General features: G+C 53.7%; 1 protein-coding gene across 2 annotated transcripts in view; it reads right to left on the minus strand.

Annotated features, from left to right (window-relative positions):
• The window catches only part of SCUBE1 (signal peptide, CUB domain and EGF like domain containing 1), a 134,084-nt gene extending 118,788 nt beyond the window's left edge, over window positions 1-15,296 (minus strand). Inside the window, exons 1-2 of one of the 2 annotated variants that reach the window (XM_082352633.1) lie at window positions 15,096-15,296; window positions 11,309-11,440 (exon numbers count right to left, since the gene is read on the minus strand). In XM_082352633.1, coding sequence (XP_082208759.1) covers window positions 11,309-11,440; window positions 15,096-15,183 — 220 coding nt within the window. In that variant the 5' untranslated portion in view covers window positions 15,184-15,296. The remainder of the gene's footprint in view (window positions 1-11,308; window positions 11,441-15,095) is intronic. The other variant, XM_082352634.1, reaches the window with a different exon arrangement.
• Between the last annotated feature and the right edge of the window lie 8,621 nt (window positions 15,297-23,917).

Raw genomic sequence — 23,917 nt, forward strand, 5'->3', positions numbered from 1 at the left:
TATTTCCAAGGTCTGCACCTGCTCTTGTGGTTGAGGGGCAGTGACAGAGACGGTTCATACCAGAGAAAGTGGGCAGGACAAAAAATCTGACCTGAATGCTAAGGATGAGAAGTCTCGACAGCTCGCCTTAAACATCCCTGCTCCTTCTCCAGCTGGGATTTTTTTTTTTTTTAATGAGAACTCAATTCCCAACAGAAAACAGCTTCCAACATCCAATAGAGCAGAGAAAAACAGCACGGGGAGCTGCTCATTATGGGATTTTAAAAGGTCAGGCAGTTCCACTTTTCCTATATTAAAATGGCAGCAGGCACACACAATCCCACAGCTGTGGTGATGTGCCAGCAACACTGGTGAGGATGCGAGTGGGATGAATATGGTTTTTTTTCATTTAATTCAAAATTGATTCTTGCTGCCCCATAAAATATGTATCTACTCTGTAGTGCCTATAAGAGATTCTACTACAACGAGTCAGAGATTCTTCTCATTTTACTACTACTTAGGGCATTTTAGTCCTAAAAATCAGACTGACCGGAAAGGTTCTCAAAATGAGGATTTTTAAAGCATCTCACTCTCCACTCTCAGAGATCACTACCGAAAATATCTTTGCGCTTCCCCTTGAAATTGGCATTTTTCTCAAAATTCCTTGCAGACAGTGGAGACCAAATGCTCTAACAAAGAACCCTTCCCTGGCTGGGCGCTTGCATGTCTTCTCCTTTGTCTGGGGGCTTTAGGAAAAACCGTGCACTCCTTAGATCAGGCAACCATTCTGCGAGAGATGCATGGCTTAGGAAGTTGAGTCCTTATTGGTGAATAAATCTTAATCCAGTTTGTTGGCTAATTACATTCGCGGGAAGGTAGTTTCGCAGGGCCGCCTAGCAGGAAGGATTAAGCCGCCCCCCCCCCCCCCCCCCCCCCCGTCGGCACAGGGTTAAGCTCTGGGTTTGTAATGACTGAGTAATGAGACCCGCTCTCAGTGGACCCCTGGCATCCATCGATCAGGTTTCCCTTCTGCTGAGACAATGCCAGAAGTGGGCCCAGCAGTTAATTATGGGAAAGGTCAAAGGTCATGCAAAACCAACACAAATCTATATACTTTTTCATTCCTAACTGCACACAATGACCATGGCTCAGCCAGAGGGTGGGAAGGTCCTCCCCCCAGCCAACCCATGATCCAAGGTAACCATGGGGTCTGAGCTGCTGGCTGACCTCTCCCAGTGGCCCGGACGGCTTCAGGCCTCCTCCACGCTTCTGCTCGTGCTGTTCCCTCTGCCCGGAGCTCCTTCCCCTTCCCAGACGCCTACGCCCTCTGCAGACTGAGCCCCAGCATCGGCTCCTCCCTGAAGCTCCTGCAGACCCCCTGGCAGACGGGACTCCTCCCCACCCTCTGGACGCCACAGCTCCCTGAATGGACACCATCACTACTCTCACTTGCGATGTATGTGTCCTTCGAGGCTGTGAGTTCCACGGGGCAAGAACTGTGTCCTGTTCAGCTGCAGGCTCAGCAGTAGCACGGTGTCTCCTCAAAAGTCTGCTCGGCATTGAACGAATGAGTGGCCACCTTGACTGGCGCCTCCGTGGACATGTGAGGCCGTATGCAGGCCCTTTGCTATGAGCACCCTGAGAAGTGGGTACCAACATCTTTTTTTGACCGCGAGGGAAACCAAGGCTCAGAGGTGTCACCTGCCCTGCCCAAGGTCACACAGCTAACACAAGTGGAGCCAGGAAGTGAGCCAGGCTACCTGACTTCGGAGGATGCTGTCTCAGTCACAAAGGGCCACGTTTTGTAGGATTCCATTTATAAGAAGTCTCCAGAAAAGCCACAACTATTGAGACAGAAAGCAGATTAGTGGTTTCTGGGGCCTGGGGGGCTGGGGGGCTGGGGAGTGACGGCTAAGGGGTACAGGGTTTCTTTCTGGAATAATGAAAAGGGTCTAAAGTTGATTTTGGTGATGGATACACAACTCTGTAAATACTGAATCGTGTACTTTAAGTGGGTGCATTGTATGGTATGTGGATCATATCTCAACACAGCTGTTTTTCTAAGTTAATGCTCTCGGCACTCTCACCCACCGTGCTGGCGCGTCTCTGGGGCTCTGCTGGGGTGCAGATGCTCACCTTGGACTGACCTCGAATGCCACCTGCCCAGCGCGGGCTCATGGTGGGCTTTGTGGTTCCCAAGTACCAGGCGGGACTGGCTTACCAAACCCAGAGGACCAGTTAATGACTCCTTTTCTCCCTCCAAAGCACCCTGGACCCTTCACTGGGGGCTGTCCCCAGGCTCCGACATCAGGCCTGGTGGGTACTGAAGCACCCTGGACCCTTCACTGGGGGCTGTCCCCAGGCTCCGACATCAGGTCTGGTGGGTACCGAAGCACCCTGGTTGACAGAGAGCTCACCTATCCGAGTGTTCAAGATGGAAGTGAGGAGGGGCCCCAGGAGGCTGCCAGCCCAGAGCTGAGGCTCCCACCACCCTCCTACCAGTCAGAGGCGTGGTCGTCCTCCCACCCGCTGAGCAAACTGCAGGCTCAGAGGGGCTGTTCCATGGGCCCAACCCCCTGGGAACTCAACAGGAGGATCATGAGAAACACAGTTGCCTGAAAGCCTGAGCCGCCACTTGGAATGGGCAAGCTGGGGTCCTAGAGCTCCACCGATGCGCCCCTGGATTTGATAAAGGGGTAACCGAGCCCAGAGAGGGGAACTGCGGAGCTAACCTTACCAGCAGGTCGGGGCCGACAGCAACTTGACCCAAGACTCCCAGCTCAGGCGTCTTCCCCTAACCTCACAGGCCGCCCTCTGGGCTCCAGCAGCAGGGGCCTGAGCTGCCCTGGTGCAGTTTGATTTCATTCTCTTTCTCCCCAAATCCCCAGTGGAGTTTCTCTCTAATGACAATAACAGCAGGGACAACTGCCCACCACCACCCTCTAATGGCAGGTGGCTAAACCCTTGCTATAGGCCAAGTAGGAAGGGCTTAACTTCTCTCATCACAGAAAGAGAAACGGAGGCTCAGAGAGCTGAAGTGACTCGCGCAAGACCGCCCAGCTAGTAAGTGCCAAAGCCAAAACTGGAAGAAGCCAGGCAGGCTGGTTCCAGACTCCACCATCCTAACCTTGACACAATCACCTGGAGAATTCCCCACATCTCAGCGAATAGGGAGCCAGGGCCCACGGTCCTCGCTGAGCATCAAGCCACCTCCCCGACTTCTTCCCTCCTATACCAGCACCTTCCCCGTCCTGGCCCCTCGCCCTCAGCCCAGACCCTGGCCACGAGGAGCCGCCAGCCTAGAGGGGGAGGATGACCCAGAGACAGACGAACATCTCACGCAGGGACAGCCTTGCGGCCAGCGCTGCGGCCAGGCCGGGCCTGCCTTTGGGGCTGTCAGTGGGCAGGGACAGGCGGTTCACAGTCCAGCTGGAGCCCACCTGGAAACCCTACCCACTGAGCCCGCACCGGGTACCACCATGGCAAGGAGCACCCTGAAGACAGAGCTGCCTGCTGCAGGGGTCCAAAGGGGCCTGGGGTATCCTGGCCCCAGCCCTGAACTCTGAAGTCAGCACACTAAGGCCCAAGAGGTCCACAGACCTGCCCAAGGTCACACACGTTGGCACCCAGGTCTCCAGGGACCTACAGCCAGCTCTACTCCCCTCGACTCAAGGGGCAGGAGGCCCAGACAGAGGCAGGGTGGCTCCGGGAGAGAGGGTGCATCTTGGAGCCCACGGAGGGAGCGGGGCTGAGCCACAGCAGCAGCCGTAATTAACAGGCCAGAAGTCCAAGCCGGCCAGATGGGGTTTTACACTCTCTCCTCCCAGGGGCTGCAGCCCTGGCGCATCTGGAGGACCCCCTCCAAGTACCCTCCGAGACCCCCTGACCTTGCCTGCACACACAAGCCCTCTGGCCCTCTTTGTCTCAAGGCCTTTGGGGAAGGCTGCCATCCACTTCAGTAGCATTCAAAGGCCAACAGGCCTGTGGTTTATTTTCTTAGAAATAATGGTTTTTTCTGGTTAGCATTCCTCCAATGGAAAAACAAATCCAGCCACTGTAATAAGAAGCGGCCAAGAGGAAGCTAGAGGGCCTGAAGGAGGGGGCCGAGAGAGGCCTGCTGCCTGGGGAGCTTGGAGACGAGGGGAGGGGGTGGGGGCAGAGGCCCTCTAACCCTAGGAGAAATGGGGACTTAGAGAAAAAAGCAAGCTCGACGCGCAGGCCCTGGTGCTGTCTTCAACGCACTCTCACATATGGCGAGGTGGCTTTCCCTCCCCCAACCCCACTCCAAGGCACATTCTGTGAGGCAGGTGCCATTGCTCCCGTTTGATGGGTAAGGAACCAGGTCTCAGGAAGGTTAAGTCACTTGCTGGACTTACGGAGTCGGCAAGGACAAAAACAGGGCTCTGCATCCTTGCTACAGACACTTCCGCGGAGCTACGGAGCCGGAAGGAACGTCAGAGACCCGCTCTGCTTTCCTAACTTAGCCCAGATGACACCTCTCCAGGGAGCCCTCTCAAACTGCCCCCTTCCCCAGGCAGAGATATGCGCCCTCTCTCGTCCTCACCCCCACTGAGTCTGGTCTGTATTTCCAATGCTGTACTTTCCACGCGCTGTTACGATCACGTCTTTCCCAATCTGTCTCTCCCCTAACCAGGGAGGTCAGGAAAACGTCTTGGCCCCAGCACCAAGCTTGGCACAGAGTAGGTACTCAGTGAACATTCTTGACATTAAACTGAATCTAGTCCAGTGGACACATTTTACGCACGGGCAAACTGAGGCTGAGGGAGCCAAACACCTCCAATGCTTAAACGCCAACGATTCGAGCTTTCAATTTTTCCTTCCAGAAATGGACATAGACTCCAAGAAGCCTAAACTCTGCAGCAGATCTGGGACCAGTTGTAAGCGGCGCTGCCTAATTGCTAGCTGACAGCAACTTGGAATTTTAAGTCACATCCAATTTCTTCCTGCCCGCTGGTCTGCTGGACTTGAGCGCTTTCATCTTCAGCAGGGCACACATTAGCATGCATAATTGCACGTTTTAAGACTTGAAGAAGAATTTCCCCTCCTCCCCGCTCCCAGCCCACCTCCTACGGCCCTTTCCTGGCCTCCCAGAAAGCAGAATTTTATCTGGAGTCTCAATAAAGCGTGTAATAATGATGATGAAAATGACTGAATAAGGTCATAGACATTATTCCCTCAGACGGCCAATTGGTCTTAAGGTTTTTTTTTTTTCTGATGTTAAACTAAATGGATCACTGGATGTGTTATTAGGAGTTTTGTTAACACACTTAATAGCATGCCCTGTAATCTACCTAACTTCAGTGACTGACAAGTAGACCCTGGGGATATAAAATTCAGGAAGTGACTATTTACATTCATTACATACATGCTAATTTTGTGATCTCTGATGCCCATAAGGTTGTCATTTTTTTCTTTTTCGCAAAAAAGGGAAAATAGTAATATATTTGATATACTGTGGCCAAAACAAAAAGTTACTTCCCTCAAGAGTTTTAATTATAACATTCTGGAAAAGGCCCGAGTTGGAACTTGCAAGTGGAATAAACCACTTGAATAAATGGTCTAAAAAATTAAGTACACGTAGAAGGGGTGATGTGCACTGCTGGTTCAGACTAAACAGTGATTATCAAGAGGGTCTCAGTTATTTAAACAAGCCATTTGAGGGTGGTTTTCTCCACGTTTGGGGCCTGGTCCTGATTATAAATGAGAGCTTTTAATTAAGATTAGTAAGACCCAATTCAGGCTATAATTTGGTCCTTTTCCTTAGCAAATGTCTATGAAAACAAAGCAATTAAGGTTAAATGAGTTGAAGCATTTAAAGGGGATGAAATGCCCCTTCCTTGTCCCCGGTCTGCCCCCTCGGCAAAAAGAGTACACATAGGGCCAACTAATTCAGACCAGGAGGCCAGCACAGGGCTGGCCCTGGTGGCCCCCTAAAGGCCCATGCACAAGGCGCCTGGTGAGGGGGGATATAGCAGCTTAGCTAAATGAAGAGGGATGGGGAAATAGAATGTGCAAAGGCCCTGGGGTAGGAAGGAGCTGGCAAGTTTGAGGAGCTAGATAAGGACAGTGATGCTGGGGTGTGGTTAGAGAGGAAACGACAGAGAATGACAGCAGTTCAAAGTGGTTAGCTGAGGGGGTATCTCCCAGCTATCAGGGCTCATAGGGCCCGGCTCAGATGAGCTGATGGCAGTGAGGGGAGGTGTGAAAGGGTCTCCCCAGCCCCCTCTAACACTCCATAGCTAAGGAACTCCTCCCACTGCATTCAAACAGGCTTATGGGGGCCTGGACCACTGCCGGGACCCCAACGCTGACCAGGGTTGGAATCCAGGCCCTACTGTCTCTCAGCTGGGTGACGTGGTTAGAGACTGACCTCCCTGGGCCCCATTTCCTCAACCTAATTCTGCCACTGGTCCCCACCAGATAACCTTAGGCTAATCCCTTTCCCTCTCAGGCCTCAGCTTCCTCATCTATAAAACCTTCAAAGTTTGGGAGGCTCGGACTTCCCTGGTGGCGCAGCGGTTAAGAATCTGCCTGCCAATGAAGGGGACACGGGTTCAAGCCCTGGTCCGGGAAGATCCCATATACCACGGAGCAACTAAGCCCGTGCGCCACAACTACTAAGCCTGTGCTCTAGAGCCCGCGAGCCACAACTACAGAGCCCTCGTGCCACAACTACTGAAGCCCGCACGCCTAGAGCCCGTGTTCCGCAACAAGAGAAGCCACCACAGTGAGAAGCCCCCGCATCACAGCGAAGAGTAGCCCCGGGTCTCTGCAACTAGAGAAAGGCCACGCACAGCAACTAAGACCCAACACCGCCAAAAATAAAATTAATTACTTAATTAAAAACAAAACAAAAAGCCCCACAAAGTTTAGGAGGCTCTGGGAGGCCTTTCCTGATATCCCAGAGATTGATAAGGGTCATTCACTGCCCACCAACACCAGCTCTGGGCCCAACCCTGAGTGAAGTCACGTAGGTCATCACAACCCAGTGTGACAGGAGCTCTGAAGGAAGGATGCTCAGGTGACAGCTGACCTGTTTGGGGCATCAGGGAACGCTTCCTGGAGGAGGTGACTGCTGGGACTCATCCATCCACCCTTTCACCCAACAGAGGCCTTCTAAGCCCTGTGCCAGGCCTGGTGCTGGGTTCTAGGGGTCAGAGCTGAACAGGTGACAGACCCTGCCTTGGAGGAGCCCACATTCCAGAAGGAGACATGGGAAACATCAACATAGTGTGATGTGGGCTAAACGAAGGCTGTATGGGCCTGGGGAGGGCAACAAACGGGGCGGTCATCTGTAAAACCCGGGGGCTGCCCTGGAGGCCCAGTAGAGTTCACTCCAGCTCTGCACATCCATGAGTTTACCTCGAGCAACTTCAGATCCTGTTGAAATGCAAATCATCAGGAAAACACTGATTTATCCTCAGCTTTGCTCAGGGTCTCTCCCAATGTCTGAGGCACCTCACTCTGGCTGCAGCAAGCCCCCTGCCAGCGTTAAGCTGACCACACGTGGCCGCGGGCTGCTCCCTGGACACACAGTGGCTGCACACGTGGAAGCCCTGTCATCAGCACACGTGCACTGGCCACATGGCAAGATGGCCTTGAAGGCGTGTGAGAAACCGTCCCCGGAAGGGGGTTCCGGCTGCTTCAGGTGCCAGGTTTGCTAAAGGGTTTTCCTCAAGCAGCAGGAGTTTCAAGGCAACACAGTGAAGGGTACGAAAGGCTCAGTCAGCCTCGCATGGCGGGGCCATAGGCTGATTTCATCCTGGGGAGAGCTAGGGAGGCTCTTCTGTGGAAGCCACAGTCTCTGGACCTGCTTTGCTGAGAATCTGTCCTCTGTGTTTACCACAGTAAACAGCAAAGTCTATCAGATCTCTAGGACAAGGCAACTCATTTCCCCCCAGACTCCAACCCCAGGCTCTGCAAAACCCACACCAGCTCAGGACCTGCAGATAAAGGGGCCCAGGGAGGGAAAGCAGGTTTCATCTAAAGTAGAAATGGCTGTCTGGAGGGCCCGGTGATTGATTATTGATGTCTGCTATGGGAGAAAGTGGCAGCGTACTATTCGCCAATCCTGGAGTAGGGTTAGCAGAACAAAGGAAAGCCTTCCGTCACTCGTATCTTTTATTGCACATTCTCGGTAAATGGTCATCTGTGAATGGCACACACGTCTGTATGTCTCTGTGGGGATACGGATCTATGCATGTGGTTTATCCGAATAGTCAATGAACCAGAACACCCCATTTCCCAGCTGGGAGTTGTTGGAAAGACAAGGCTTCACCCCTTTCATATACTGGACAACATTATGATCATCGATACCATCAACAACTTCATCTTCGTCATCAATGTCACTATCATCAGCACCATCACTGTTAACATGACCGTTAGTACCACCACCATCATCACAGTAACAGCAGCTAATGCTTATTCGGTGTGTCCTCTGTGTCAGGCTCTGTTCACATGCTTTATATACGTTAATTCACTTAATTCTCACACCATCTTTATGAGGTAGGACTATTATTATCTCTATTTCACAAATAAACAAAAGAAGGTCTAGTAACTTGTCCAGGCTACACAGGCAGGATTTAAACCCAAGCAGTCTGGCTCCAAAGTCCGTGCCTTAACCACTATGTTCAACTGAATACTGACCGTTCATTCCCTCTTCTCAGAACAGAGAGCCCCAGACAGCAATAATTGTGTGCAGAAATGGCAGCGTGGAGAAACGGGCCCACCAAACTTGGGCTCTAGCCCCAACTCAGACAAGACCCCTGCCTTCTCAGGCCTCCACTTCCCCACCTGTGAGCCAGGAAGTGAACACCTGGATGATCCCCAAGACCCTTTAGGCAACTACTGCCCAGGGCCTGCAAGCCCCTCCAGATTCCATAGCCTCCAGAAACCTCTGCAAGGTCCTCCTGGGGAAGCCAGCGGGGGTCTGATGGCCCACGGGTGAGCACTCCAGCAGGCAACACCGGTTCTGACCGATGACTGTAGGTGGGTCCCCAAGGATGAGAAAACCTCAGTGCAAGTGGGACAGTGTCCACTCAGGTCCCCAGAACCCCCCAGCAGCACTCATTCACAGAGCGCTTCGGGAGCAAGTGGCCAAACGGCCCCCTCCTTCGGCCCCAGGCTGTTCACACGGCAGCTCAACAGCTGCCGATTTACCACCTGTACGTACAATCCTCACCTGTTCGCTAAGAATTTCCACTGATACATAATTTCAGCTCATGCACCCTGACTAGACCTGAAGCTCCTTTAGGGGAGGGACCAGGGTGCACCATAACTCTCACCTCCGAGGTATACAGCAGCGGGCGATTTTCTAAGGTCTTCACCATACATGATGTCATTTGAGCCTGAAACCACTGTGAGAGGTGGTGAGAACAGATGATGATGATGATAATGCGGGTAATGGTACCTTCCCCTGTACGCTGAGCACGTACTGTATACTGAGTACCTACCATGAGCCAGGCACTGAGGCTGGCAGGGCCCCGGTATGCTACACAGTGTGTCATTCGATCTTCAGGATGCCCTGAAGATTCATTAGGAATTAGCCAGGACACAAAGGGAGGGAAAGGAGCTCCCAGAAGGGGGAAGACCTGAGCTGGGTCTCAGAAACACGGACCGGCCCGGTATATGTATGTGTGGCCGGGGCGCAGGGCCTTCTGCGCTGCAGGAAGTGGGGGCAGAGGCCAGAGCCAGACTGGAGAGACAGGGCTCCTGGCAGTTCCTGAAGCACATTCACAAGCCTCATTCTCTTTTATCCTCATACTGAGGACATCAGGCCCCCCGAGCCAGGGAGTGTGACCCCCAACCTGGGCTCAAGCAGACTGGAAAGCTGAAGCTGGACTCTGCAGGACTTCCGGGCAACAGGTAGGACACAAAGCATTGGCATCCTGGGCAGGGGACAGCAGGAGGCGACCTAAGGAGCTGGGCTGGAGGAGGAACGGGCTGGGTCAGTGGCTTAAACCGGAAGAGATGGGGGTCACCCTGGGCCCTCCCTGGCCAGAGGGCAGAGCAGAAGGTCAGAAAACAGTTGCACAGAGCCTCACATGTGTCAGTTGGAACCACCAAGCTAACGTCCAGGCCCTGCCAGCAGCCAGCCTGCTCTATCTGCCTCCAGCCTGGCCTCTTTCCAGAGGTCCGTGGGTAGGCGCCAGCTCCCCCCTCCGGCTTCTGGGTCCCAAGCAAGGCCAGGGATGTGGCCAAACCAGGCACGATCCAGGACAGTGTCATCTGCCCAGCACTCAGCCTTAAGTAGATGCCCAACAAATGAGATGGATAAACAACATCAGCATCCCAAGGAGGCAGAGCCGCGTCTCCTACAAAACCCAGCTCCTGTAAAGCCTTATACAGAAGGAAGAGGCACCCACCTTGTTCTCAGGTGCCACTTTCCTAACACGAGTCTCACACTTTGAGAAAGGAAGATGGCAGGGCTCAAGGAGAAGATAAGGAGATGCTAGAGAGCCTTGGGTGGGAATTAAGAGACCTGGGTTCGAGTACTGGCCATGCCACTGTGAAACATGGGCACCTTGCAGAAGAGGCTTCTCCAATCTGAACCTCAATTTTCCTCATCTGTGAAGTGGGGGCAGACAGGGAAGATTTGAATATTAATTCTCACCCAGGGGTGCACATGAGTCATGTAGAGAGCTGTCTCCAGCCCCCTGATGCTGGGCCCTGCCCCAGACCCACGGAGGCAGAATGACTACACAGATCCTCCTGGAAAACGTTCCCAAAGGTTCTGTCCGGCTTGGAAAGTCCTGGCTCCAAAGACAGTTGAGGCTGCTCTTCCCTCCAACCTTCAGCCTGCTGGGGAGGAGGTTTCGAAGGCCACACGGTCAAACCAGCACCCCAGGTGCAGGGAAGGAAGGCTGGACAGACAGACGGACATCACAGAGCCACCAGTCTCTGCCCAAGCTCTCATCCTCGAGACACAAGACCTGAGCCAGCCCCACAGACGCTGCGGCTGCTACAGCACAGCTTCCCTGGGGAAGCTACACAGGGTACACGGGTAGCTTCAAATTTGAAACTAGGGACCTTGGTGGGGTCACCCCAGGCCTTTACCCCACACGCATCCAGTCAGGGACAGACGGACAAATATATCATTCAGTGCTCCATTTCAGTTTCTTTAAAAAAAAACAAAACCCCAAAGTTTCAAACCCAGGGAGAGTTAAGCACCCCATGACTCCAAATATCTCCTTCAAGGAAGCAGCACAGGTTCCCGGGAAGCCCGCAGCCTCCCTCCCAAGGCTGACAGAGGCCGCCTGCAATGACTGTGGCGCCCACGGGTCTGGCTGGAGGGCTGGGCTGGGCTCACCTTCACACTGCCTGCCTTCCCCCTTGTAGCCTGGCTTGCAGAGGCATTTGTAGGACTTGGGCGTGTTCTGGCAGATGGCATCGATGTGGCAGTCGTCTGTGCCCTCCGAGCATTCGTCCACGTCGACGGCCCCTGTTGGAGGGGAAACCACGAGTGAGGTGTGGCCCGAAGAAGTGGGCAGCTAGCGCGGGGCAGGGAGCTCCTTCTGTCTCTCGCCCTTCCATTGATCACCAGGGTAATTAACAGCAACAGCCATCGTATGACCACCTGGTGTGACAGGCAGCGACTGGTAGCATCTTTGGGATGGCTACTCTGTGCCAGGCACAATGTTGCCAAAAGGCCGGGTCTTATTTATTTTCACAACCATTCCAGTAAGTGGAGCTATTATTCCCACTAAAAAGATGAGAAAACGGAGGCTTAGGAACAGAGCGAGGAAAAGCCTCTCTGCGTGTCTTGCTCTCCTCACAAGCGTCTCTCCACCCCTCCTCCACTCTCCTTATTCTAGAATTTAGAGCCAGAAGCGTTCTCGGAGGAATTTAAATCCATCCCCTTTGGGTTACAGATGGGGAAACAGAGGCTAGCATGGCCCGCTGAGCAGAGGCTAAGCCAGCAGGCCCACGAAGGAGATCTGAACACGGGCCCCACCCAGCCCCCCTAGGCTGTAGAAATAAAGGATTCTTCGCCTGGCCTCCACAGACCCACACCCTTGACTGGGCTAACCTGCCTCATGGATGGTTCCGATCTCCCCATCCTCCCCACCTCGGAAATCTAGGTTCAATTCTGGTTCTCATACTCCAACTTCCAAATCCAAGTTAAAGTTAGGTTGTGAGGGCTCCTGGCACTCGCCACCTCCTGCCCCCAACACACCCACATACCCATATACACCTTCAGTCGGAACAGCTGTTGGGCAAATAATGTACAATAGATTCTGTGTATCTGTGTATACACCTCCCCCCCGCCCCCCCCGACCCAGCTCAGATAGGGAGAGGACCCTCAGAGCACAGAACAGCCAGAAGAACGGTAGCTGTAATCTAGGCTCATTCCTTGGGTTATAAATGAGGAAACTGAGGCCCAGAGAAGTCTGTTGAAGGTCGGTAGCTCATTAGGAGCAGAGCCTGGACCCTGACTCAGGGAAGCAGGTCCAGAGCTTTTCTACATGCCGTGTTGCTTCCGGCCGGCTATGAATAGAATACAGATGGATGACAGACAGACAGAAGGACCCAGAGGGGAGCACAAGGAACCCTCAGTAGCCACCCCGAGGGCAGTCACCCAGGGGCAAGCCTGGGGAAGTCCTGGAATGTCCTCCTCTCTTCATGCCTCCGGCCACACCCTAGCCTGTCTGGCCCTCAAGACTGTCCACTCTCAATTACTCCCCCCTGAATAGCATCTGGGTTCTAAATCTGCATGGGGGGGCCTCTGTGAGAGAACCACTGCCCCCCACCCAGGACTCTTCCTCCCATGCCCTAGTCCCCAAGGCCCCAGTCTGCCCCTAAAGGAAGAGAGGCACCAAAAAGAAACACAACAGAATCACCTCCCTGCATGCTTGTGCGCGCACATACACGCGCACACACACACACACACACACACACACACACACACACACACACACAAGGTGGCATCCCTTCTCAAGGTGGTTGTATCTGCTCAGGTGAGCAGCCCATCCTCTACAGCTGCCCAGAGGAAGGTGGAACGGGGGCCAGGAGGCAGTCTGTGCAGGAGACCAGAGCCAGCCATCAGATGGCCAGGGGCCAGCAGAACATACCCCTCTGGAGAAGTGACCACAGAGGGACACCCGAGAGGGGTGGCACAGCCTCAAGGGCAGGAAGCCAGAGACCAGAGAGGGTCGATCTGCACCCTCCTAGGGGAGAGGACTGGGGCCGCTTCTGAGACAGGACCAGCAGGGGCAATGGATCACAGATACAGCTATTCCCACTTCCCAAGGCTCAGTGCACGGCGATGAGGGAGGTAAACTGCCTGGGGCTCTGCAGCCCCTTGTGCCCCCAATCTCACACGTAGGTACGTGTCTTCGTGGGATGGAAATGGATGGATGTTAGCCAAGAGGCAGTGGGGGCACCTCCCAACACACCTTTTAAACATGTCTTTCGGTGGCTGCTGGGGAGAGGGCACGCAAGTTCGAGGACAGAGGGAGAGGAAACACAGGCCATGGGTTCTTGCAGGTTCCCTGGCCGCAGTCCTGGCCTGGACAACCCAGCCCAGTCCTCCCATCACAGGTGCCTGCTTTGACATTAGTGGTTTCATAGCACAAGCCTTCCATGGGGTGGGGCTGGGGCTGGGGAGTGCAGACAGACACAGCGGAGAGACCGAGAGAGAGGGAGACAGGCGCATACAGGAACAATCAAACAGGGCTGAGGGACCTCAAAGCCCGGGAGAGACACCCACAGACACATGGGGGTGTGGCAGTAGGGCCCAGTTTCCCTTGGGGCCGCAGGAAAGACAGCTCGGCTCCAATTGTGGAATAGTTTAAATGGCCCAGCATCCTCACTCAGGGTGTAACTCCCAGGAATAGACTTCCTGCCGCCAAACACAGACCTCAGGGAGCCCCACGCAGCAGCCAGGGGAGCTCAGAGAAGCCAGGGAGAGCGCAGCAGGGTCTCTCCCTTCCCTCCGAGGAGGGAAAGGAAGGAAGCTCCTCCACGGGACAGGGTCAGATGTGGGAGGAGAGAATGTGTCTTCAGCTTTGTGGGACAACCCCTTCCAGACACCCGAGAGAGCAGGAGGGGAAGGGGTGGCGTGCCGGGGTCCCTGCGAAATCCATGGGGAACTCCCACCTCGCCTCTGCTGCCTGCCCCAACCATGCCCGATGCCTGATGCTCGATGCTGGTTCCCTTCTCCAGTGTCTCCTGCCTCTCTCTCCTGGACCCCCTCACCGTGTCCGATGTTTGGGCTCCCCTCCCTCTGGTTCCCATGCATTTCCTTTCATCTGTGTCTGTCCCTCAGTCCTCCCCCTCCTGTCTGTCCATCTGCCCACGGCTTTCCAGCCATCCCCATCCTCCTCTCTTTCCCTCTGTCTCGCTCCCTCCTCCCTCCCCCAGTCCTCCCCTCTCTTTCTCTGGTGCCTCTCTGCTTGCACCTCTCCTTCTCTCTCTTCCTTCCCATCCCTTCGTCCTGCCCTCACACCTCCCTCTTTTGAGCTTTCTCCTTCCTGCTGCTCATTTGCCTCCTTTCTCCCTTCGGTTTCCTCCTTTCCCTCTTTGGTCCTTCTGGTCTCCACTCTTCCAGTCTGTCTTTCTCTGGGGTTTTTTTCCTGTGTCCTTTTGTGTGTCTCCTTTTCTGTCCGTCTGTCTCTCCATCTACCACCTCCCCCTTCCCTTTCTCTCTGCGTCCGTCCTTTTCCCCTTGCTCACCTCCTCTGGGTCTCCCCTCTGGGCCTCCTGCCGCCCGCGCTCCCTTCTCCCCTGGGGGAGCGCCCGTCTGGCTCCGGGGTCCCCACTCCCTCCCGCCTTCAGGCGGGGAGCGGGGGACGGCGGGGGGCCCTCGGCGGGCCGTCGCGCCTTCTTTCTTCCTCCCGCCCTCACACTCCCCCCACCCACGGGGCTTCAGCCCACCCCGCCCCATGCTGCGGCCCCGCCGGGCCCCGGGAGCCTCGCTCCGCCCGGGCTGCGGGGAGGGGGCGCCCCGCGCCGGCCGCAGAAGTTACTTTGCAAAAAGGCAGGGCGGGGCGCGGGGCCGCGCGGGCTGTGGCCCTCCCGACGGCGCGGGGCTGGGGGCCCGCCCGGGACCCTGCCGCCGCCGCCGAGCGCCCGCCGCCCACCGGCTCAGGGCTTACCTGGGAGCCCGCTGCCCCCCGCCAGCCGCCCGCGCGCGCCCAGGGCGAGCAGCACATACAAGTGCCAGCGCACGGCCGCCGCGCCCATGCTCACTGCGGGCCGGGCCGTGCGTGCGGGCGTGCGGGGCGCGAGGACCCCACCGACCGGCCGCTCGGCGAGCGCTCGTAGCTGCTGGTTCCGCGGCCAACGCTCGGGCTCACAGTCTCCGAGCCGGCGCGGCTGACGAGCTGACAGCCGCGCGCTCATTGGCCCGCTGCTGCCGGGGGCGGGGCTCCGTGAGCGGCCGGCCAATGGGCGCCGGCCTCCCGCCAGCGGGGGGAGGGGAAGGGAGGGGCGGGGCGGGGGTGTCGGGCCGGGTGTCGGGCCGGGCGTCTGGGGGCGCCCCCTCCCCTCGGGGCGGGCGGCAGGTGGGGGGTAGGGGCCGGATCGCTCGGCCGCGGGGTACGCGGTCTAGGCCAGGCTGGAGCTGCCTCTGAGGCTTCTCCCTCCCTCTGTCCCTGGATCACCGCCCCCCACCCGCGCCCCCCAGCCCCTGTCGTCGAGGGTGGCCGCTCCTTTGGGGGAAGTACCCATCCACCCACCACACACACACACACACACACACACACACACACACACACACACACACGGGAGAGGAGGGGGCCTGCCCTCGGAGGTCGAGAAAGGCCCAGCGGCATCCATTTGTAGTGAAAGAAACGCAAACCGCTCAAAGCAGAATTGCCCGTTTGTCCATTTGGTAATGTTTATTGAGCACCTACTGTGTGCCAGTGTCTGGCAATGCAGCAGCGAAGAATCCAGACAGGAAAAAATCCTGAAGATCGTTTTAAAAATTTATGTTCAAAACATTGTAAAGCAATTATATTCCAATAAAGATGTTAAAAAAACAAACAAAAAACCCCACAAATGAACTATTTACCACTCCGCAAAGGACAATGGCCTATAAATGTGCTTGTCATAGGACTGCCGCAGGATCCACGTCTGGAGGGGCGCCAGGAAAACTCCGTGTCTGCTTTGCGGTCAGTCCTGGCCAGCGCAGCCCACCTTGGGGCTGACCTCTTACCCAGCAAAGTTTGATGCCCACCCCCACCCTCCGCCCCAGCCCCAGAATGCAAGGCCTAGGACCTCTGAGTGCCAGAGCCCGCGGGATGGTGGGCTGCCGGCAGGAAGAGCAAGCATCAGGTCATTCCACCCAAGAATGGCTCTGGCCTGGCCTGGAGTCTACACCTGACTCCTTTGGGACTCAGACCTGAGACCCCCGCCTGGGAGGTAAGGCTGGAAATAAATGGCCCTTCTCAGCCCCAGGCAGGACGCTTTAAGGGAAGAAAGTTCAGCAAACCCCAAGGCCCATCTCCTTGACAACCACCAATAAGAGCTCCTTTTTTCTTCTCCTGCTCTCCAGGCCTGCCTGAAAGACAAGACTTTCCTCTTTTTGTCCACTCTGCTTGCACCAGTCTGCACCCAACTTTCCTCTCCCCACCAGCTCCCATCCTGCCCCCCCGACACACACACACACACACACACACACACACACACACTCACACTCACATACACCCTCCAACACACACCCTCAGGCATACATGCTCTCACTCACACACACACTCATATACATCCTCACAGACACATACCCTCACACACATTCACACACTTCAAGCACACAGCCTCACACACACAGACACGTGACCACACACACACTCACACAACCTTCTGTAGGCAGTCTCCGCAGCCCTGGAAAGTTGAATCTGTCCAGCCGCCTTGCTCCCAATCTGACTTCATATCACAAACAGCTTGTGGCACTGGCCTGCTGGCTGAGGCAAGGGGTCCCCCACATGCAGAGAGGGCCAGCCTTACCCCCCATCACACCAGACATTTCCTTCCATGTGGTTGCTCCGGCTGGCGGCTTAATTTGGGAGACCCTGTTATCAGGCTTTATTTTGCTCTCCTCCCAGTGGTGTGGCTTCGGGTTTCTGGGGGAGAAAGCTCTTGTGCGTTAGGTAACAGGACAAGAAAGGTGTGTTGGGGCAGGAGGGCAGGTCCTTTCAGGGGCTCTAACCAACTAGAAACAATGCCCTTTAATGTGCTTGTTCGTCAGGGGGCCCCTCACCCCTGGCCAGGTGCCTCCCAAGCTTGACGGTAGCAGGGGATTCTTCTTCCAGGCTCAAGGTGAGCTTGAGCTTCTTCCAGGCTCAAGGAGGAAATGGAAGCAGGGTGGTGGCCTGTTAGACTGTGACACCCCAGATGCCCAAGGCAGTTCTCACTCACTCACACCAAGTCCAGTCCCTAGCCTGCCCCTCCAGGGCGTGCAGAGAAAAAGTGGTTCCTTCCAGGAGGAGATCATGGTCTGGGCTGAGGAGTCAGGGAGCGGAGGAGGAGAGGGCTGGAGACACACACTCAGAAGCCCCCCATGTATGCACTGAAGGAGGTGGCAGAGAAAGAGGTGGTCACTTCTGCCCCAGGGGTGGTCAGGGAGGCCTCCCGGGGCACATGACCCTAGAATTGGGCACCAAGTATGAGTAGGAGATTTCCGAGATGGACAAAACCACGTGCAAGGTCTGAGGGAGAGAAGGTGGGGGCCTAGGAGTGGATGTCCGCAAAGCGTCTCGCAGACTGTTAAGTGCTGCACGTGGGTGATGGTGACATGGAAGACGGCTGCTCACAGAGACTGTGATGTCTGTGCAGCCAGGATGGGCTGGTGGGGTGAGATCCCGTTTGTCTGGACTCCAGCCAGGGGTGTCTCGCAGCCTCTGGAAATTGAGCTAGGCAAGTGGAGGTCCAGGCATGAATCAGACAGTCACTTTGGGAGGGAACATTCCATGGCTCCCCATCACCTTCCAAACAACCCGTGAACATTTTGTGGGACACCCTTTGCCCTCCCCAGTGGTCCTCTCCTTGATAAACCACTGGCAAAGACGGCCTCACAGACATCTTGCTTTCACACTCCAAGCCTTTGCCCGCGTGCCTCCCTCTGCCAGGATCGCCCTTACTTCCCTTCTTCACGAGGCTCCTCTTCTGCCCACCCCTGCCTTCAGGCAGGGTGTAGGGTCTCCTCTGGGCTCCGACAGACCCTGGGGCTTCCCCATCAGAGTCCAGCTCACCCTGGGTTTCACATCGTCTCTTCCCAGACTGGGGGTTCCCAAAAGTGGGGCTCACAGCTGATCCACGTCTGGAGTCACAGCTCCCAGCTGGGGCCTAAGAAATGATTGTTGAATAAATGAATGAATGGACAAAGAAGCAAGACAGACATCACTTAACTGAGAATTCATATTATTCCAGGGAATGGATAAAGATTCTTTGGCTGTTTGATGTGACCTTGGGGAATGAATCCAGCTGCCCACTCTCTCCTGGGCACCTCCATCCTCTGTGCCTCTGAGTTGGCCAGCAGGACCACTGTCCTCCGGGGCCCTTTGGCTCCCCCTGCTGACACGTCGCAGAGGTCTGAGGAGAAGCAGAGGGGAGAGGAGGAAAGGGGCGCTTCTGTTCCTTCCAGGCACACAGCCTCTGCCACCCCGACTCCAGCCTGCTGACCCCAGTCTTCAGCATAAGAAGACCTTACTTTGTTTTATTTCCTCAGGAAGAATTCTCTTGATTAAAGACAGTTGTTCTTTGAAAACAGAAAGTTCTTTGAGAAAATAAAGTTCTCTGCAGGCATAAAATGTCGTTACAGGGATGTGAAGGCTTGGTCTTGATGACTTTAGATGCTTTTGTCATCCTCTCTTATTAAAAATGAACCTTCATAATAATACGGCTTCGTGTTTGCTCACAAAGACCTCCAAGGCTATTTGTGTGTGTGTGTGATCGCTGGTTGACCATGGGCCCCACAGGCCAGGTTCCTTGGCTCAAGCCCCTACTTGTCAAATGAGGGTCTCAGTCCCCAGGAGCCCTGGACACCTCCAGCTCACGTTCCAGACTCCTCTGAAACGACCCTCCTGAGATTCAGCACTCAGGGTGTTCTGACCTACCGTCTGCCTCTTTCCCCAGTTATAACAACAGGCACCATGTGTGGAGCGTCCCTGTGTACCCAGACCTGTGCTCAGATGTCCTGTGCGTTACATCATTTATCCTGAGAGGTAGAAACCGCTAGCACCCCCACCTTACACCTGAAAAAACGGAGACTCAGGCCACTTGCTGGGGACCACAGAGCCAGCCAGTGGCAGACGTGGGATCCGAACCCAGGTCTGTGCGACTCCCGAAGACATGATCCAAGCCATTACCGCTAATAAAACCCACTTGAAGGGCATTAGGGCGCTCCTCCCTGTAATGCACAAAGTGTTACCTTTTTGGTTTTGATATTGAGAAAAGTGGTTTTTACATAGTGGCCAGATTGTACCAGTTCGCAATTCATGTGGTTGATTTGAGGTACTACCCAGTTTTATGCTCCCCATCTTTCTAACAGGTCCACCCCCCCAACCCATCTAGGATGGCAATACTTCACTCTAGGATACTGGGAGGGGTTGTGTAGAAGTGGGAAGCGGGGAGGACGTGACACACACGCGTACCCCTACCCATCCCCTCAGGGGTGTATGTATGGAACTGACTCAAGCAGCGAGGCCATAGACGCATCCACAGCAAAAGCTGCAGATGAATCCTGGAGACATCCCAGCTTCACAGAGGGGGAAGCCTCAGCACAGCCCCGCAGGTCTGCTGCCCCATGGACGTGTCCACCGGAGCCCCTCAGGCACCTCAAACTCGCCAACTGGGCCCTCAGCTCCTCCTGCCCAAGCCTGCTCCTCTGAGGACCCCCTGCCTTGGGGCTGGCATCTCGCCCCACTCCCCTCCCCACCCACCAAGCCCTGTCAATGCCACATAAGCTCTCCTCTCCATTCCCTGGGCCGCTGACTTTGTTGAGATGACACCAGCTCTCACTCGCATGACTCCACAGAGGCTCAAACCCATACCCACCAGGGTAGCTGGAGTCAGTGCTCAAAGACAGACCTGACCTCTCCCGTCCTTGCTGCCTATAGGACAAAGTCCACTCGAGACCGTGGGAGATGGGTCCACCCTCTGCCTGGTAAAGCCCCACGCTTCCCCTCTGCTCCATGCTGCCTCACACCTCTGAGCCACAGCTCACGCTGTTCCCTTCTCTCACAATGCCCTTCCCCATCCGTGTGCCTGGCAGACCATACTCAAGGCTCAGGAGCTCTGTCCTCACAGCCCACCTCCTGCTCAGGGCCTTGGGGAGTGAATCCAGCTGCCCACTTTCTCCTGGCCACCTCCATCTTCTGCCCCGAGGGGAAGCTGGGCCAGCCAGCAGGACTGCCATCCTCAGGTGCCCAGAATGGGTGACCTGGGGCCCTTGGTCCCACGTGATCCCCCACCATGTGCACTGGTTCAGCTTTGAAACCTGGAACTTAGTTAGTAGATCTTTTGGTTAGTAGATCTGTCTTTCACTTAGGTCAGATGTTGCGGTGTGAAGGTTAGTTAGACTTCCTGGTCACCTAGTCTCCCTTCCAGACCTCAACCCAAGGCTTCAGTGGTGAACAGGTGGCTCTGGCTGGGCCATTCATTGTATTTCATGCCCCTGGCCATAAAATTGGTCCAGGCAAGGGCATGTGACTAAGCCAAGCCAATCAGATGTCTTCCCTGGGATTCTCTAAGTGGGGCTGGTGGGGTGTGTCTACTTTCCTATGTGGGCATAGAGCAGTAAGGATGGATGTCAGAATTGCCTGTCGCTGTGGTTCTACCATGGCGTGGACAGCTGGCCTGAGAGAATGGATCAGTTAGAGAGAAGCAGAGGGAAGATATGGGGAAGGAAAGAGAAGAGAGAGAGGGTAGAGAATAGGAGGGGAGGGGAAAGGAGAGACCTGACAGTGTTCAAGGCCCTGGCTGCATGATCCCTTCTGCTCTTAAGACAGTTGTGTTGGCTTCTGTCTCTTACAAACAAAATAGTCCTGCTTAATCAAAGCACAGGGTTGGGGGGTGTCTCCATGATATGACACCATTTACAAATAGGTGTGCCAGGCCTTGTTCTAAACACTACATATATTAATTCATGAAATCTCACAACCACCCCATGAGGTAGGTGTTATTATCCTCATTTACAAGTGTGGAATGTAAAACAGAGCGGTTAAGCGACTTGCCCAAGGTCATGCAGCAGAGCCAGGAATGAATGAATGAATGAATGAATGGGAAGTATTACTTTTGGTCACCCAGCCAATCAGAGTCAGGATGAGAGAAGCTGTGTGCTCTTGATTCCCTGTCCAGGCTTCCTTGATCCTCCCTCTGTCCTGTAGTTTTAGGTGTTCAGCGATGGGGTAGAGGGACAGAACAGAGGCTTGGCAAATCGGGACCTAAATCCATGCTCTGCTACTTACCTGCTTTGTGGCCTGGGGCAAGCCACTGCACTTCTCGGTGACTCAGTATCTTCACCCGTAAAACTGAGCTAAGCATGCCTATCTCACAGAGTAGACATGCGAACCTCATAAGATCACGTGTGTATGGTGCTGGGCACAGAGTGGGCATTGCCACCCTAGCAGCCAGGCAGTTCATTCATTCAAAGGATGTTTACTGAGCAACTGCTTCATGCCAGACTCTGTTCTAGGTGTTGGGGATGCAGCAGTGAGTAGGCCAGACATTCTCTGCTCTCGGGGAGTTCACAGTCCATTCAAGGGCACAGACAATAAGAAACAAGAAAGGAAAGCCTAAGGTGGTGAAGAAGGCAGTGCAGAGAACTAAAGAGGGTGGTAGGATCAGCTGATGGTGGGGTGCGGGGGCCATGCAGATGGGGGCGATCAGCCACGATCTCCCAGGGCTGGTACCTGTATCAGGACCTGAATATCAAAGGTGCCAAGATGGGAGGGGGGGGCGTGGGAGAGCGGTTGGAAGTCTGTCTTAGAGAGTCATGGAGTAGACCTGATCTCCAAAATCTCTTAGAATCTTTTTTTTTTTCTTTTTTTTTTTAAAAGCTACAGTGGAGCTTATTCCAAGTCCCCTGCACCAGGATGACTTAACAAGCATCGTGGGTGTGTGGAGGTATGGGGGGGTGGGAATGCGGGGCGTGTGCCCCAAATGCAGGCCCGAGTGTGCCCTCACCACATGCCCTGCAAAGGCTGATTTGTGCAAGAACGCCTCTTAGACAAAACTTAACATTTTTTCCAATTTGGAAAGTCATATCTGCTCAGTACAGAAAAAAATCCTGAAAGGATGACAATTAACTTTCTGCTGTATTTCCTTCCAGCCTTTTTTCTATGAGCATACACATAGAATTTTATCTTAAAAAGATAAAATTAAGATCGTGTTACCCATATAGCACATTTTTCTGACCTCAATGTTTGTTTTTAAATTTTCCTTTAATTATTTTTATAGAGGCATACTTTACATACAATAAAATGCACCATTTTAAGCACATAGTTCATTGAGTTTTAAAAAAGTTTTGTTAGTGGTAAAATACACATAACATAAAATTTACCATTTTAGCCATTTTCAAGTGTGCAGTTCAGTGACATTAATTAAGTCCATTCACATTGTTGTACAGCCATCACCACCATCCATCTCCAGAATGCTTTCATCATCCCCAACTGTAACTCTGTACCCATTAAACTCTAACTCCCAATTCTCCCCTCTCCCCAGCCCCTGGGAACCACCATTCATACTTTCTGTCTCTATGAATTTGGTACCTCATATAAGTGGAATTATACAATATCGGTCCTTTTGTGTCTAGCTTATTTCACTTAGCATAATTTTTTCAAATTATGTCTTCGGGAGTCACACAGACCTGGGTTCGGATCCCACGTCTGCCTGTTGTAATATGTATCACAATTTTATTCCTATATAAGGCTGAATGATATGCTATTCCATGTATAGATCACATTTTGTTTATCTATTCATCTGTGGATGGACATTTGGGTTTCCACTTTTGACTATTGTGAATAATGCTGCTGTGACATGAGTATAGAATTATTGGTTCGAGTTCCTAATTTCAACTCTTTGGACTATATACCTGTAAATGGAATTGCTGAATCATATTGTAATTCTATGTTTAATTTTTTGAGAAACTGCCATACTGTTTTCCACAGTTGCTGCACCATTGAATGAGTTTTGACAAATGCACACAACTGTGTAATTTCCACCACAAATCAAGGTAGAGAACATTTACAGCACTCCCCAAATTTCCACTTGCCATTCCTGTCAATTGCCCCAAACCCCCCTCCAACTCAGGCGATCACTGGTCTGATGTCTCTGACTATGGATTAATTTTTCCTATTCTAAAACTTTATATGAATGGAATCATGCCTAATGACGTACTCTTTTGTCTGACTTCTTTTGTTCAGCATGCTTTTCAAGTTTTATTCAACACATTCGGCTCTGCAACCTGTCTTCTCTCATCTCATTCAATTTAATAAGCATTACATCTTCTTTTAGGATTGACTTTTTAATAAGCTATGTAGTATTCCATTGCAGAGTTTCAACATAATTTATTTAACCAGTCTAGTTAATTTATTTAACCAGTCTAAGCTGATTCTAATTTTTTGCTGTTATAAACGACACTGAGTGGAACATGCTTGTGCCTAAATCTTTGCTTGCTTCTCTGATCATTGCTTTGCAATAAATCCGTGGAGGTGGAGTAACGGGGTAGAAGGGAACCAACAGTTTTTGTCTTCTTATATCTATTTCCAAATTGCTTCTCAGAAAGGTGTTACCGTGTACTGTCAACTTCACCTCTTAAGTATCTCTTGAACCTGTGGACCCCTCTCCATCTCCTCAATCTCCTCAGCCCTTTAGGGTCACTACCTGGCACTCTTCCCAGTGACACTGCCCACGGAGGCCACCTGCCTGAGCTGCAAGCATCTCTAAAAACCTAAGCCTAAGCATCTCTAAAAACCTAAGC

Source organism: Balaenoptera borealis (genome assembly GCF_965194805.1).
Source record: "Balaenoptera borealis genome assembly, chromosome: 13".
NCBI classification, from domain to species: Eukaryota; Metazoa; Chordata; class Mammalia; order Artiodactyla; family Balaenopteridae; genus Balaenoptera; species Balaenoptera borealis.